The sequence below is a fragment of the Cygnus atratus genome, chromosome 1 (genome assembly GCF_013377495.2).
Source record: "Cygnus atratus isolate AKBS03 ecotype Queensland, Australia chromosome 1, CAtr_DNAZoo_HiC_assembly, whole genome shotgun sequence".
Lineage (NCBI taxonomy): Eukaryota > Metazoa > Chordata > Aves > Anseriformes > Anatidae > Cygnus > Cygnus atratus.
Genome location: NC_066362.1, coordinates 57,533,821 through 57,548,767, shown reverse-complemented (window position 1 = coordinate 57,548,767; position 14,947 = coordinate 57,533,821). Strand labels below are relative to the sequence as shown.

Sequence of the window (14,947 nt, the reverse complement as noted above, 5' to 3'; positions counted from 1 at the left end):
TAATCGCTTAGGTGTGACTCTTCATGCTGTATCATGGCCTAGGGAACCTGGATCTACATAGTACTGAGCAGCTCTTAGCAAAAACCTCACTTTGCTGCGGTGGTGTCTGCGCATAGACACAACACAAAATCCTCTTCACTGCTTGTTTGTTTGTTTGTCTGTTTTTCTCTTGGGAACTAAAGGTTGGGGATACCCACTTTTGAGATCATAGGGAGTTGAATGGAATATGGAACCTTATTTAAAAAAAAAAACAAACTTATTTCCCCTTTCGAAATGGGGGGCCAGGAAAATGTTTATGAAGACAACTCGTATGCCTGACTGCTCATTCTATAGAGAAAGGCTGGGCTGTGGACTTCTATGTGCAAATATTAAACAGTATAAACAATTCATATTCACTGTAACAGCAAGAGGTTAGGAAGAGGATTTCAGTGCTGTAGTAGTCTCTAAGAAAATGTTTTGGTAACTGGGACTTACCAGAGGTTTCATTATAAATGTATCTGGGAAGAGACAAAGAGTTATGAATGAAGGATTGAATGAATTTGGGTCTGCTAGTATGGAAACAGTCTTTCTCTTCATGCTTTTGTTTTGAAAGGGGAAGGGCGGGGGAATTGAAACATTCAGAAGGGAAAATGAGCTTGGGATAACTCAGGCTGTGGCTCTGTTAAGGAAATATGTCACTTTCCTGTTTTCTCCACTGCCACTGGAAGTACTTTAAGTGATGGGAATAAGCTGTAGCAGGGATTTTACAAACAGATACCTGTGGAAATGCTGAGACTGTTTTTATGGAAAACATTCTCTTATGTCTTGGTCTCCTTCTCATCCCTAAATCACTGATCATTTCTGGGGTTCATCATTACAGTAGATTGCATTACGAATGCCTTCAGAGTGCTGAAATGCCCCCTTGTATCTGAGGGGAAGGAGGCTTTTGACTTCAAATGGTGTGCTCTTTGTCCTTCGGTGCTCAACTTTTACAGTCCTAATGTGACAAAGGCTAGTGACCGTGAATTTTAATACGGCAGTCCTCCCAGCTTCCTCTTATAAAACGAACCTTATAAAAGGAACTTACAAAACTCTTTTGGAAGAGTCAGCAGAGAAGTGGCTCAGTAAGACAGCCGAGCTCTTACCATGCTGCCAACAGCGTCACTTGAATTCTCGCCGGTCATGCGTGCTCCCACCAGAGGGGTGCTCACCTCCATGGCTCCACTCGCACCTTCAGCTGCTGCCGTCCTGGCTCGGCTCCAGCCAGATGTTTCCAGCCCTTGCCGAGCTCGCGGCTGTATGAAATCAGCGTCTTGTGCAGCCCACCCTCCAAATAAGTAACTCAATACCAGCTTTCCTCTGTAATTTAAAACTCCTCTTCGAGAAAGGAACGCCCCGGCCGTGCTGCTAAAATGCCTGCTAAAAAATGACCTTGGAGAATGGCCCAGGGGGGTGTGTGCCTGATTTACGCCCTGCTGTCAAGGTGGAGCGTGTATGGAATAGCTGCTTAGGAAAGCTTGTGGGGTATTTTGGTGGTGGCTTGTTTTTTTGAGACATAAAATCACTGACTCTAATTCTACTGAGAGGATCTTTAATGGGGCTACTATTTCATACTATTATTCACAGACCACACATGAAAATAAATAAAAATCCCCTAAGAACTTAAATGCTGTCGGATAGGTACTATTTTAAAAGCCAGCACTCAACAATTATCATACAGTGATATCTGTACAGTGATATCTGAGAAGTTGTCACCCATATATTTAGAAACTGTGGCAGCTGTTTGCAAAGCTGATGGTCATTTTTAATCACCAGTAGTTTACAGGCTGGAGTTTTGTGCTGGAGTTTTGTTGATACACCCATGTAACAGTGGGGCTTCTTCCTTTCCCCAATTGTTTGGGGCCCTTGTGAGTTTCTCCCTAGCCTCTTCTCTCCCCATGCCTTGCTAGCAAAGAAGAAATGAACTACCATATAATAGCAATAAATGTATTTCCTTGTGCTCCCAATCCTTTTGTAAAAGTAGTCGGTTTTGAAGTCTCGGAAATTTCAAGGAGGTTGTCTTGTAGTTCCTTTGTGTTATGGTTTGTAAATGAACATAGCAGGGCCTCACTGCAGCAGTTGCTAAACAAAAACCTGTGTTCTGCCCCCATTCTCTGACTGTGCTCCAGCTTGGTCCTGCCAGCCAAGAAGCTGCCTGCTTCAGTTCAGATCTACAAACTAGAGCCACTTCCTGCAGCAGTAAGGAAAGGAACTCAAAAAGCATCTCCAAAAGTCAGTGGACCAGTGGGTGGGTGAATACTACTGGAAAAATAACCCTCCTTCTTTTCTTTCTCTGGTACGGATTATGCTATGAGCTACCACAGGCTGGAGTGTGCAGTGAAGGCACTGAAAAGCCAAAGACACTAGCGGCCAGTCTAGATGAGGAAATGTAACAGAACCAAAAAGCCACGTGAGATGCTCCCTGGGGGATAAACAAGTCTTTATGTACATGATGAATCAACCTTTCTCATAGCCAGATTCTACGGTACTACCTGGAAGCATTAGAAGGCTACAACTGGATAATGAAGTTGCACATATAAAACCCACACCTGGACAAAGCACAGCTAGGACTACAATCTGGTGAAGGTGACTTTTGTTTCAGCTCTTATCAGAGAACCGAGACATCTTTGATCGTTTTCTTTTGCATAACTTAAAATACAGCATTCAAATTAGTCTTGAGTGTTTAGAGGAGCAACAGGATTAAATATTGGTCTCTCCTTCTTTGACTGTATCTTGCCATAATTGACTTCAAAATCTTTCTTAGTGCCATTTAAGCTTTCTAGACTTCCACTCTTTATATTATATCCCAAAGCAGAGAGTTTTTTAATTCTGTACTGAACAATTTGTGTTGTCAACTCCAGCACCATCGGTGTGTCTCTAATCTGCGCGATAGAAATTCCTTCCTTCAGCAGTCCTCCGAGTCTTTCTTCCAGAATTGGAACAGAATAGTAGAGAAGGGCCGGGCATTTCAGCACTAGTTCTTTTAATTCTTGATCGCTGCACTTAAAGACGTTTTTGGAAAAAAGCATGCTCTTCTGCATAGTAGTCGGAGTAAGCTGAAAAATAAAACCTTTAAGTTTAGACAGCAGCTGTAGTACTTCGTGGTCACTGAAATCACTCTTCTGGAGAAACTCCAAGTTCTCCTGGATTGCGGTGGAGGTATTTAATAAAATAAATGGATTCTGGCTCAGTAACTTCAGTATCCAGACCTTCATATTGGCATCAGAACCTCCTAAATTTAAATAATTTCTCTGTAACGTCTCTATCACCTTTTTATTTTTTTCAACAGGATTGTAGAAAATATTGGGTGCGCTTGTTAAGAACCTGGTGATTATATTATTCTTAAGTCCTAGCTCTTGAAAGAACAGAATATTTGCTTTCTGGTTCTCATGATGCCCAGTAGTAAAAAAAGACTCTGGAAACTGCTCTATTAATTTAATCAACTGTTTTTCATTCTGGCATACTAATTGCCATAGAGCTCTTTGAGCGTTTATCTCTGCAGGACTACGGAGAATTGCCTCTGGGCAACGTTCTAAAATACTGGCTACAGCGGTCTCATCTGCTCCCATTTCTTGTAAGATGCTAGCAACTTCTTGAATGTAGGCCACCTCCTGGAGAAGGACCCATTCCTTCAGTCTGCGTATTTTCTTAACGTCGACCGACAATCTGTAGAGGCTCTCAATGGTCTTTTTATTTTCCTCTCTCGATTTTGTATCGGTTGTATATGTGGAATGTATTAAGAAGCTTCTGTTCCTTACTTCAGTCCGTAAGGACAAAAATTTCAATCCAGGGTTACAGTACTGAGATCTTGCCAACAGGAGTGTAAATGTATCTCTTGCACCATGAGTGACTCCTCTCAACATCATGGAATGCAGCCCTATGCGGAGAGAGAAACAATTCTTTGAAAACACATTTAAGGCACAAATTATACCTCATAATGTTCTCAGAGTCATTGATATTTAGACTGAGCTGGCATAAGAAATTACTCTCAACAGTATTTTTTGTTATTAGCACTAAACTCAGCTTTCACGCTATAAGGAAGAGGGGAAAAAAGACTTTTGAAAGGTTAATGTTCTGACTGATGCCTCACTGGAACAATAACTTGCAGATGCAACAGACCCGATACGGGGGCAGCGCTCCGTCTGTGTAAATGCTTGCTTGCTTGTCATACAAGAACCAAACTGTCAGCCATTTCCTGCAGATGACGGTGTCATTACGTTACAGCTCACTCGTACTGCATTAGAAGAATGTTTTATGCGATTTAATTTGACAGTAATTCTACTAAATGAATAGCGATAAGAAAAAACAGCTTAAACGCCTTTCTTAGCTCTTCCGAATGTATTTGCTTAACTGCTCAGGCATTGTTTAGAGCATGATTTGTTCCTCCATGTGTCAGAAACCTCCCTGGTGCTCCTTCAGTAGCAGTTCACAGCCTTTATAAAATCATTCTCCTTGCAATTAAGGGAAAAAAATCATCAAAACCATTTGTGTATGTATGTACATTTCTCACTAGCTGAGTCTGTTAATTGGGGCTGAATAATTAAACTGGTATTTTAGGGGAGGAAGCAAGTACAGTGCATCATCTTCAGGCCTTCCCTCGCCTCTTCCAGTACCTACTTTGCTACAGCTGCCCGCTGCACGGACACCTTCTTTCTGTCTCCAGGTAATTTCTGTCACTGCCTGCCACTGTGTGGCTGAGCTGGGGTCCAAACACCCAGCACAGGGTAGCTGTGGAGAACCCAACACCCCAGCTCTGCTCAGGCTGAATGCCAGGTACCATGAATAGCACGTGCAGTGCCACCTGCTCCGCGACGGCCAGAGGAGCTGCTGCAGCAGTCACGCAGAGATTTCATCAAGCGTATCTTTAACTTCCTAGGTGGTGGTTTTATAACAACCTTTTGGAAGCACCGTGTGGAAGTGAGAACTGCTGGTCTCTGAAATACTCGCACTAATTGCTGCCGCTGCTTAAAACCACCCTAAGTTTAAAAAAAAATAAAAAAAAATGCAGAGATACAATTACTTTGTGCATTTGGCAATCCTATTTATATAGTTGCTTTTTCCCAAAGCACAGTGTGCTTCAAAAAGTACCCACGTGAGCATTAAGTAAGACTTATTTTTTTAAGAGAGGAAAGACTGTTATGATCATCCACTCTAAACTCTTGCATAACATGCACTAAGAAGCCTACTGCAGGAACAGCTCTATGAAACCCCTAGAACCTCATTTATAGCCTGTCTTTCAAGAAAAATACGTGGTTTGTTTCGAGAACCTAAGTGATAGAGCCTCCACCGAGTTCCCAAGTAGCGTTAAATATTTTCCAGCAGTAAAATACTTTTTCTCAAGAAAATGTCTATTTGCTTTTAAGTTGATGATTTTCAGTTTCTAAATCCAGACTCTTATTATGTTACAGCATCATAAACTAATAGATTAAGACTCAAAAAAATAATTTACTACATGCAAGCTTACAATAACAAAATGCTGTGTTTTTTTTTTGTTTGTTTTTGTAGCTTGGTTTTTTAGTGTTGTTTCAAACCTCTGAGGCAAAATCTTACTGCCCAATGAAGCTGTTTGTGCTGTAACTGCAAGGCTAGTAATTTTATCTTCATAAAATTGGTGACTGGAGAAGTGCTGTCCAGTGAGCTCCAGCACTGAACGAGTGATTTTCACAAGTAGCTATGTAAGGGCTCTGATCGGAGGTAAGTCACGAACCTTTCCTGTTCTGTTCTTTCTGTATCCTGAAAATGTGGCTGTTTCACAGGGATCGAAAACCGAAGCCTCTCCTCCATAGGAAGAGGTACAACTGCCTGTGCTTGTGAACTGTGAGTAGGTCTACGGAATTCAATAGGACCGGAATTCAATAGGTCCAGCCAAAGTAATCTCTGAAGGATCAGGGCTTTCTTCATTGCTTCAGCTCAACTGGAAACTGCCAGCGAAGTACAGTATTGTTAAAATTGTTTGGGGTGTCAGATGATGCTTCCAAAGTACAAACTGGAAGAGTAACCATGATTTTTGTTTCAATGTGTAATCCTGCTATTAAATAAAATTGCCTTGTGAGTAATGCAGTCACTTAAAATACAGTCATTTTACCAATTAGTTACAGAGCTTTTTAAAAAAACAAGGCCAAATTCTGATATAGTAAATTGTGCTTTTCTAAAACCTGACATGGAAATTATTAAATTTGCTTAAAAGAAGCTTTATATTGCCTAAAACTGTTTGACATCATAGTCATCCTTGCTAGCATCAAGAAAAAAATCTTCCACGCACAAACACTGAGTATGGTAAAAGGAAGAAGATTTTATTTGCTAAGCCACGTTTGACTGGGATACTCAGGAACCCTTGTAAAACATCAACAAAATTATAACATATTAAAACAAGATGATTGTTTTTTTAATGTTATGGTGTACTACAGGAACAGAGAAGATGCTTAGGAGTTATGATTTGGTGTCTAAAATGCATTTCAGAGACTACAAGTGACAATATCACATTTCCTGGCTATTTAACCTGCTCCAAAAGTTCAGAGTTCTCTTAAAGCTCATGCTGACTGCTGTTCCCCTTGAATGCAGGAACCCGCTGCAACTTTTTAGATACTTATATTGCTGCAGGGATTGCAAATCAACTGATTTTTTTAAAAAAGCCAGCCCAGATAAGTGTTTGCTCTCACTGCAAGCAGCACCCCCTTATCAGCAAGTGTCACCTCAGCAGTGAGGAAGCGAACAAATGTCTGCCTGGAAGTTATCACCAGTCCCACTTGCAGCAAACTGTACCCACAGAGTCAAGCGGTACTATGATTTTCATTATTTAATGGGACTCCTACTTGTATCTGCTTTTTTTGTAACTTTTTTACACTAAGGCCACAGACAGTGTAACCATTCCTGCTCACTGGTCAGTACCCTGCTCATTACAGCAAACCGCAGCCAGACTTTAGTAGGTTTGCTGAGTAAGAAACCACTCCATGCCTAGCTTGAACTTTGCATTGACCAGGAAGAGTCAGTATCTACCTAGAAAAGAGCGGTGTAGACTGGATTTGAACAGCTTGTGAAGAAGGCTGGAGCACCAGCAGGTAGTTCGGTAGAGAAATGCTTTGCAAGAGCAAGCAGCCACACTTCACTTCCACGCCTGCTGACAGAAGGAAAGGTTACAAAACCACGCGAGCTCAGGGCCGAGCTTTCCAAAACTGCTACAGAGGAGGCGAGGCGGCCCCGGCAGCTCCAGGCAGGGGATCTCCCACACGCGGCCCCGTGCCCGGAGCGCAGGCCGGGCTTCACCCGGAGGCGCCCGCAGCGAGCTCCCCCCCACCACAACCCCCTTCCCCGGCCGCGCACCGTCCCCAGGCGGCCGGCAGGGACCCGGCCCCTCCGTGCCCGCCGCCCCGCGCCTCACCTGCCTCCCGCCGCCGAACGCTGCGCGGCCCCGCCGGGCCCTGCCGCCGGGCGGGGCGAGCCGCAGCCGGCTCGGGCATGCCCAGCTGCCCCGCCGCCATGGCGGCCCCCCGCCGCCCTCGGGGGCCGGCTCCACACCCCCGGGGACCCCCCGGGGCCGTGACATGGCGGCAGGGGCCCGGTTCTCTGGGGGCGCTGGAGGGTTGAGGCGCCGAATGCAGCGGAGGGGCTCTGAGGCAGGAGGGAGGCGGGTGGGAGAGGTGTAGCTGGTGCCCCTGCCTGCCATCAGCCCTGCCCTGGCGTGTTTTCATCCCTTGGAGGAAGGGAAACCCGCTTGAATCGGCACATTTCATAGGAATGGAGTGCATTTCTGAAACCTGAGTTTGCAGTAAACAAGGGTTTGCCACCTTACAGATGTGAATTCAGAAGGGTACGGTTGGTGCCTCGGCGCGCTCTCTTCTCAGCGCGCGTGGTGCATTGGATTGCGCGGTCCCTGTCATGGAAAATCACCTGAGGTTCTTCCACTGGTTAAAATAGGCTTTGTTATGATTAGGGATGTTTAGAAGCGAAACGCTAGGAAGTGTTTGCATTTAAACAGCTTTCTAGAGAGAATTAGTACAGTAAATATGGAAAAATCAAATTCGATTGAAAAATTGATCATTTTGAAGTATCATTATGCTGTCAAAGCAATCGACATTTGAAACTTAGGCTACTTGAGTGCCTGTGCTCTGATGGGAATCAGGTGATCCTATTGACTCTGTAACGGAGGTGGTCTGTTTTCTTGTGTTTGTCCAGAACTGAAGCTGAATTCACAGGGCTAGTGAGGACTGGCACCCTGTACTGCAACAGTTACCATACACATACACCATGCAGGAATCAGCCCTCATGCTTCTCGTAGCGAGGTGTTGATCTTTGCTCTTCCACCTATTGGAGGAATTTTATTCTCTTAGTGTCTATTTATTAGAAGAATTATTGTTCTCTATTCTATTTATTCTATTTATTCTATTCTCTATAGCTATTCTACTATTAGACTACTAGTAGTCTAAAGGCTATTCTACTCTTTTTGAAAGCAGCACACTGAAAAATCTCTTCAGGATCAAATCCTAGTGAGAGGCAACATCGATGTGATCACGGGGCCTTCTCTTTTATCTCTGAATTTTCTTACATGTGATCACTGCACCTATTACAGAATGCAACAATAAATGCAGATATGCAGTCATTGGATTAATAAGGGTTTGCTGGTGGTGCTTTGAAGCGCAATGAGCTGTGATGGTGAGAATCTGCATCCTCTGTTTTAAGCTGTCTGCATCAGTTCTCAACTAAACTTAGAGTAACAAATCATGTGAAGACACATGAATGACTTCTAGACTAGACAGGTATTCCTGGGCATATTAGCATTTTTTTTAAACTATCTTGAGAACTGTGTGTTCAAATCCTTCAGAGAGGAAAAAACATTACTGTTCTTTCTGGAAGCGCTTCATTGCCAAATACAATCGTCAGATCTATGCATGAAAGAAAACTGCTGCAGAAAGAAACTGCTCCACAAAACCAGTTCAGGATTTTTTTCCTACCTAATCTGGCCTCTTCTCACAGATAACTAGTGATAGGACTAGAGGGAATAGCCTCAAGTTGCGCCAGGGGAGGTTCAGGTTGGAAATGAGGAGACATTTCTTCTCAGAAAGAGCAGTCAGGCACTGGGACAGGTTGCCCTAGGAGGTGGTGGCGTCACTGTCCCTCTGGGGGTTTTTAAGTAAGGGTTGGACATGGTGCTTAGGGACGTGATTTAGTGGGTGATATTGGTAATAGGGGGGTGGTTGGAGCAGATCATCTTGGAGGTGTTTTCCAACCTTTATGATTCCATGATCGTATCCAACCAACAGCCATTTTGGGGCTTTCCTCTTGATGGGGGCTTCCACTTTTGCCCCCAAGAAGGGTTTTGAGGAGAACCATGCCACGGCTGCCCAGCTTGGATGTGGCTCTGGCCACGGCTCCTTCTCACTGAGAAATCCAGGGCACAGTCCCAGACATGGGGGGCTCAGGCCCACCGCTCTGCTGGTCAGACAGTTACCCCCTGTGCGGACTGCAGTCGGCAGCAGCAGGCTTCGAAGACCGCCTCTGCCCGCGTCCTCCCCAGCCTCGCCGCGGCCTTTGTCGCCTGCCGGTCTCCCGGCGACAGGCTCTGTGACCTCACACAGGGCCGGGCATCAGAGCAGGCTGCTGGCTGGGCACCACTGCTAGTGCTGGTGGTCACTGCTGCTAGAGCTGTTGGTCACTGCCGCTAGTGCTGGTGGTCACTGCCGGAGCTCTGCTCAGCGTGACAGCCATCTCCAGCTGTAGTTTTGTCTTCATCAGGAGAGAGCAGCATGAAGTTCAGACCTGGCTCTCCTCCTGGCCATGGCTCTGGCCGTGGCTGTGTTCCGCGCATGTGGCCTTGGCCTCTGCGGACACCGCTCCTGGGAAAGGGTCAGGGTCAGCAGGAGCCTTGGCACCAAGCACCAGGTCTCCAACTGGCCCTGCAGCCTCGGCCTTTCCAGCTGCCCCAGCTGGATCCGGCTCAGGCTGAACACCATGGTCCCTTCACGAGGACCCAAAGCAACGTCCCGTCGGCACCGAGCGCCAGCCCTCCGAGCTGCCCTACCCCCTGGGCCACTTCTGGGAATACCTTGCCCAGGGCAGGAGAGTCTGGCTGCTGTGCAATAACTGGGACGCCATCTGCCTCCTCGGCGTGGGGCTGCTTGCCCTCAGCCTCTGGAGAAGTGTGAAGAGATACAGGAGACAGGTGAGTGGTGGAGACGCAGTGTGCAGGAAAGGGCCAGCCTGTGGCGAGCGGACCACAAGGACCTTGGCCACGAAGGCTTCCCAGGAAAGAACAAAACCCAGCAGGCATAAAGAAGCCTTAGCAGGCCCCGAGAGGCCCTCTGCCTCTTCCCCAGCCGCACAGCTGACAGCCACTGGGAGCCCCAAGCATGGACCGGGGCCTGCCGGTGCTGTTGTGAGGCCCCATGACTGCCCGGAGCAGTCCTATGAGGCTGGACGCTCCAGAGGAAGCCGAGCCCAGCAGGACAATTCTCCACCCCGCGAGCCCTCAGCCATGCCCTTCACTGTGCTGCTTCTCTTTTTGCTTCCAGGGAACGGTCCGGTGGGCCTCAGCTTCCGTGGGGACAGACCACCGGGGAAAGGACGCTCTGGATGATTGTGCCTTGCTCTGCCGGATGGAGGCCAATGCTGCTGTCGTGGTGAGGTGCCTGAAGCGCCTCTACCAGCTCCGCCTGCAAGAGCTTGGGCTCCCACTGCCGAGGAAGAAGGCACAAAACAAGCACAAGAAAAGAACAGTCCCCTTGCATACCCTCCGCAAATTCATCTAGAGCGTGCACGCCGTGTACCGGTGACAGGAAAGGCAGTGCGGCGAGTGAGTGCCGCTGTCCATGGGTTTGGGGAGGCTGATGCTCCAGGAGAAGGGGGGAGAGGCGCTAGGAACCCATGGCTGTGGGTTGCCCCGTAGGAGCCCATGACCCAGGAGAAGGGGCCCATGTTCCTGTAAGATGGCAGTGGCCAGGGAATGCCCATGACCAGTTGGGTTAGCCCTTGGACTTAGGACCTCCAAGGCCCATGCGAGGGTAGGCATCGCACCGGGAAAAGGGGCAGGTGGAAGGAAGTGCCTGGCTAATAATTCTGGCACAGCATTTTCACCCATCTGACAGTCAATTCTCTTCAGATTGACAGCGAGCCGGTGAGGCAGGACACACCTCAGCCCTCCGAAGGCTCCTGCCGTGAAGGCACCTCCCCTGACAACTGGATGCCAACATCGCCCTGAACACCTCCTCCCTGCACGGGCACCACCGACAATGCCAGCTGTCCCCTGGTGGGCTGCCCGTGCCCTGCCAGCGCAACAGCCAGCGAGGACTCGGCATTCATCTCGTGAGGACCTCCGAGGAGAAGTCCCCTTTTCCATCCTCCCAGAGGCACCGCTGGGACTGCTGGCATCCCAAAGGACATGGCTCTGCTTTGTTGCTCCACAGAGGACAGCAGGAGCATGCGTGTGCAGCAGAGCTGGCTGGGGGACTCCTGAAAATTTCTGTTGGTAGCAGACCGCTTCTCCCAGCTGAATAAAGATCATCCGTACAGGAACTTGTGTCCTTTTGGTACCAAGGGGCTTGGGGCAGCAGCCACACGGGAGGCAGTGGGGCAGGTGAGGGCTGCTGCGTGTGGGTTTTAGAGAACACACCTGCAGAGGAATGGGGGAGCTGGGCTGGGAGAGAAGAGCTGCGAGGTGCCGCCCAGGCGCCCATGCCCCAGGAGGAGAGACCACATCCTGGCAGGGTGCCCGTGTCCCACTGAGGTTTCCTTGGGGGTGCCCATGGCCCTGGGAGGTGGCAGTGGCTGGTGAGTGCCCAGGACCCTGTGAGTCATGTCCCTGGGGGACTAATTCCAGACTAGCTCCACTCCTACTTCACAACACTTTACATTTGAAGGCTCTGCATCGGGACCTGGAAAGTTTGATCAATGGCAGAGGCCAAGGGGATGAGGTTCAACATGGCCAAGGGCCGGGTCCTGCGCTTCAGCCACAACAACCCCATGCAGCGCTACAGGCTTGGGACAGAGTGACTCGAAAGCTGTGCAGAGGAAAAGGATCGGGGGGGCTGGGGGGGTCAATGCTCACCTGAACATGAGCCGGCAGTGTGCCTAGGTGGCCAGAAAGACCACCAGTGTGCCTGGCTTGTATCAGGAATAGCATAGCCAGCAGGACCAGGGGGGTGGTTGTTCCTTGTATTCAGCTCTGGTGAGGCCGCACCTCGAGTGCTGTGCTCAGCTTTGGGCCCCTCACTACAAGAAGGACGTGGAGGCCCTGGAGCGTGTCCAGAGAATGGCTAAGAAGCTGGTGAAAGGCCTGGGACACAAGTCCTGTGAGGAGCGGCTGAGGGAACTGGGGTTGTTTAGTCTGGAGAAGAGAAGGCTCAGGGGAGACCTTATTGCTCTCTACGACTACCTGAAAGGAAGGTTTGGGGAGCTGGGGGTTGGCCTCTTCTCACAGGAAACTAGTGATAGGACTAGAGGGAATGGCCTCAAGTTGCGCCAGGGGAGGTTCAGGTTGGAAATGAGGAGACATTTCTTCTCAGAAAGAGCAGTCAGGCATTGGAACGGGTTGCCTAGGGAGGTGGTGGCGTCACCGTCCCTCTGGGGGTTTTTAAGGAAAGGTTGGACATGGTGCTTCGTGTGTCATGTCCCTGAAGATAAGAGAAAATGTTTCTATAAATACATTGACACGAAAAGGAGGACTAAGGAGAATCTCCATCCTTTACTGGATGCGGGGGGAAACTTGGTGACGAGAGATGAGGAAAAGGCTGAGGTGCTTAATGCCTTCTTTGCCTCAGTCTTTACCAGCAAGACTAGTTGTTATCTGGATACCCAGTACTCTGAGCTGGTGGAAGGGGATGGGGAGCAAGATGTGGCCCTCACGATCCACAAGGAAATGGTTGGCGACCTGCTACAGCACTTAGATGTACGCCAGTCGATGGGGCCGGACAGGATCCACCCGGGGGTACTGCGAGAACTGGCGGAAGAGCTGGCCAAGCCGCTTTCCATCATTTATCAGCAGTCCTGGCTATCGGGGGAGGTCCCAGTCGACTGGCGGCTAGCAAATGTGACGCCCATCTACAAGAAGGGCCGGAAGGTTGACCCGGGAAACCATAGGCCTGTTAGTTTGACCTCAGTGCCAGGGAAGCTCATGCAGCAGATTGTCTTGAGTGTCATCACACGGCACTTGCAGGGCCACCAGGTGATCAGGCCCAGTCAGCATGGTTTTTTGAAAGGCAGGTCCTGCTTGACTAACCTGATCTCCTTCTATGACAGTGACACGCTTGGTGGACGAGGGACAGGCTGTGGATGTCCCCCCTCCCGGTCTCCCGCGGCGGCAAACACACTTCAGAAACGTGAGGGCCGGCGGTCACGTGGGGGCGGCGGCGGCCAACGGGCGGCGCGGGGCGGAGCGGGGCGGCGGCGCGGCGGCGGCGCAGAGGCCCCGGGCGGGCGCGCGGAGAGGCGGCGGCCGGCGGCTGGCACGAGGAGAGCGCGCGGCCGCCTCCCGCTCCCGCTCCCGGTCCCGGTGCCTCCGGCCCCGCTCTGCCCGGCGGGGGAGATGCGTCCCCGCCGGGCGGCCGCCTCCGCTGGGTCCTAGAGCCCGCTTCCCCCGGGGTCCCTCCCGCAGCCGGTCGCCGGGCTATGAGCGGCCCCGCGGGCGGCGGCTCCCGCTGAGCGCCCCCCGGCCCGGCCCGGCCCGGCGGTGGTGGCGGCGGCGGCGGCGGGATGGGGGTGAACGCCGTGCACTGGTTCCGCAAGGGGCTGCGGCTCCACGACAACCCGGCGCTGCGGGAGTGCGTCCAGGGCGCCGACACGGTGCGCTGCGTCTACATCCTGGACCCCTGGTTCGCCGGTTCCTCCAACGTGGGCATCAACAGGTGGCGGTGAGTGCCCGGCGGCACCCCCGGGGGGCCGGGGAGCACCCCACGGGGGGGCCGGGGCCGTGCGGGGCAGGCACGGAGCCGCCCGGCTCCCCCCTCCCCCCCCCCCCCCCCAGGAGGGCGGCGGAGTCGGGGCAGTCTGGGTTGCCCTTCGCTTTGCTGCCCTTCGGGATCCTTTCTTTCAGGTTTCAGGATCCTTTCTTTCAGGTTTGTAACTCCTCTCCCAGGGCATCGCTGTACCGTCAAGCTGACATCCCTTCGGACTCTTCTTTGCACATCCACTTCTGCTTATGGTCACATTGCTGCCCTTCAGAACAGAAATACTACAAATACTTTCTGTGAAGTTTAACTTGATGGTTATTCCCTTTTCACCATCAAAATAAGGCTCATACAACTTAATGATTTTAAGCTTTGCCCTTACCTGAGGTCCACGATACACAATTCTTCTGTAGCGGCTTTTTATTTTTTGGGTTGTCTTGAAGAGAATAATTTCTTTAGAATAACAAGTCCTAAAACTTCAGAGGTCTTTATGGACAAACTAATTAAGTTTTAAAAGAATGCAGGCGATTGGAACAAGTCTAAGCATTAAGGAAATCGCACGTCTTAAGGATAATTCATAGGTATCTGGTGCATTTTGCAGTGGAAATGCTAAACGGTACTAGACTATTTTTGGTTATATGCTCCGAGCTAGTGAATGATGGACAAATGTGAACTTTGATTCTAGCAAGAGGAAGTTTGTGTCTTCAGTGCTACAACCCTGGTTCTTCAGTGACGACTTGGTATGATCTTCAGCCAGTGCAATCCTTGAGTGCGTTTATGTAAAACGTTTCATATGCTTTTGCTGGTTTGTTTACTTCAGTGCAGTTCTTGGTGTTCTAGAAGACAGTCCCAGCACTGCATTATGCATTTGAAGAAAACTGTCTTCCTTAGTTGTTGGTTAGAAGGGGTGGGGTTTTTTGGTGGGGTTTTTCTGGTTTTGGCTGGTTTTGTGTTGTCTTTTTTTTTCTTTTTTAGAAGAGGGGCATTTTTCTTTCAGCCCTCTTTATTTGTACCCCATCCCCGCCACCACTTCCCTCCCTGTATAAATAGAGTTC

General features: G+C 49.4%; 2 protein-coding genes and 1 long non-coding RNA gene across 5 annotated transcripts in view; 2 read left to right on the top strand and 1 right to left on the bottom strand.

Moving 5' to 3' along the window:
- Nucleotides 1–36: 36 nt before the first annotated feature.
- On the bottom strand, nucleotides 37–7,504 carry MTERF2 (mitochondrial transcription termination factor 2). Of its 2 annotated transcripts, XM_035557934.2 has the most exons (3): nucleotides 7,397–7,501; nucleotides 7,015–7,132; nucleotides 1,836–3,895 (listed from the first exon to the last, which is right to left on the bottom strand). In XM_035557934.2, the coding sequence occupies exon 3, from the start codon at nucleotides 3,882–3,884 to the stop codon at nucleotides 2,688–2,690; it is 1,197 nt and encodes a 398-aa protein (XP_035413827.1). In that variant the 5' UTR covers nucleotides 3,885–3,895; nucleotides 7,015–7,132; nucleotides 7,397–7,501; the 3' UTR covers nucleotides 1,836–2,687. The 2 variants fall into 2 exon arrangements, with proteins under 2 accessions (XP_035413832.2, XP_035413827.1); XM_035557939.2 differs by lacking the exon at nucleotides 7,015–7,132 and having other exon boundaries at nucleotides 37–3,895; nucleotides 7,397–7,504.
- A 2,543-nt stretch (nucleotides 7,505–10,047) lies between these two features.
- Nucleotides 10,048–11,739, top strand: LOC118254895 (uncharacterized). The gene is made up of 3 exons (XR_004780796.2): nucleotides 10,048–10,174; nucleotides 10,524–10,804; nucleotides 11,111–11,739. It is a non-coding gene; the product is annotated as an uncharacterized LOC118254895 (long non-coding RNA).
- Nucleotides 11,740–13,621: 1,882 nt separating this feature from the next.
- CRY1 (cryptochrome circadian regulator 1) overlaps nucleotides 13,622–14,947 on the top strand; it is a 38,548-nt gene continuing 37,222 nt past the window's right edge. Inside the window, exon 1 of one of the 2 annotated variants that reach the window (XM_035569238.2) lies at nucleotides 13,622–13,856. In XM_035569238.2, the coding sequence (XP_035425131.1) occupies nucleotides 13,699–13,856 (158 nt within the window). In that variant the 5' untranslated portion in view covers nucleotides 13,622–13,698. The remainder of the gene's footprint in view (nucleotides 13,857–14,947) is intronic. The other variant, XM_035569237.2, reaches the window with a different exon arrangement.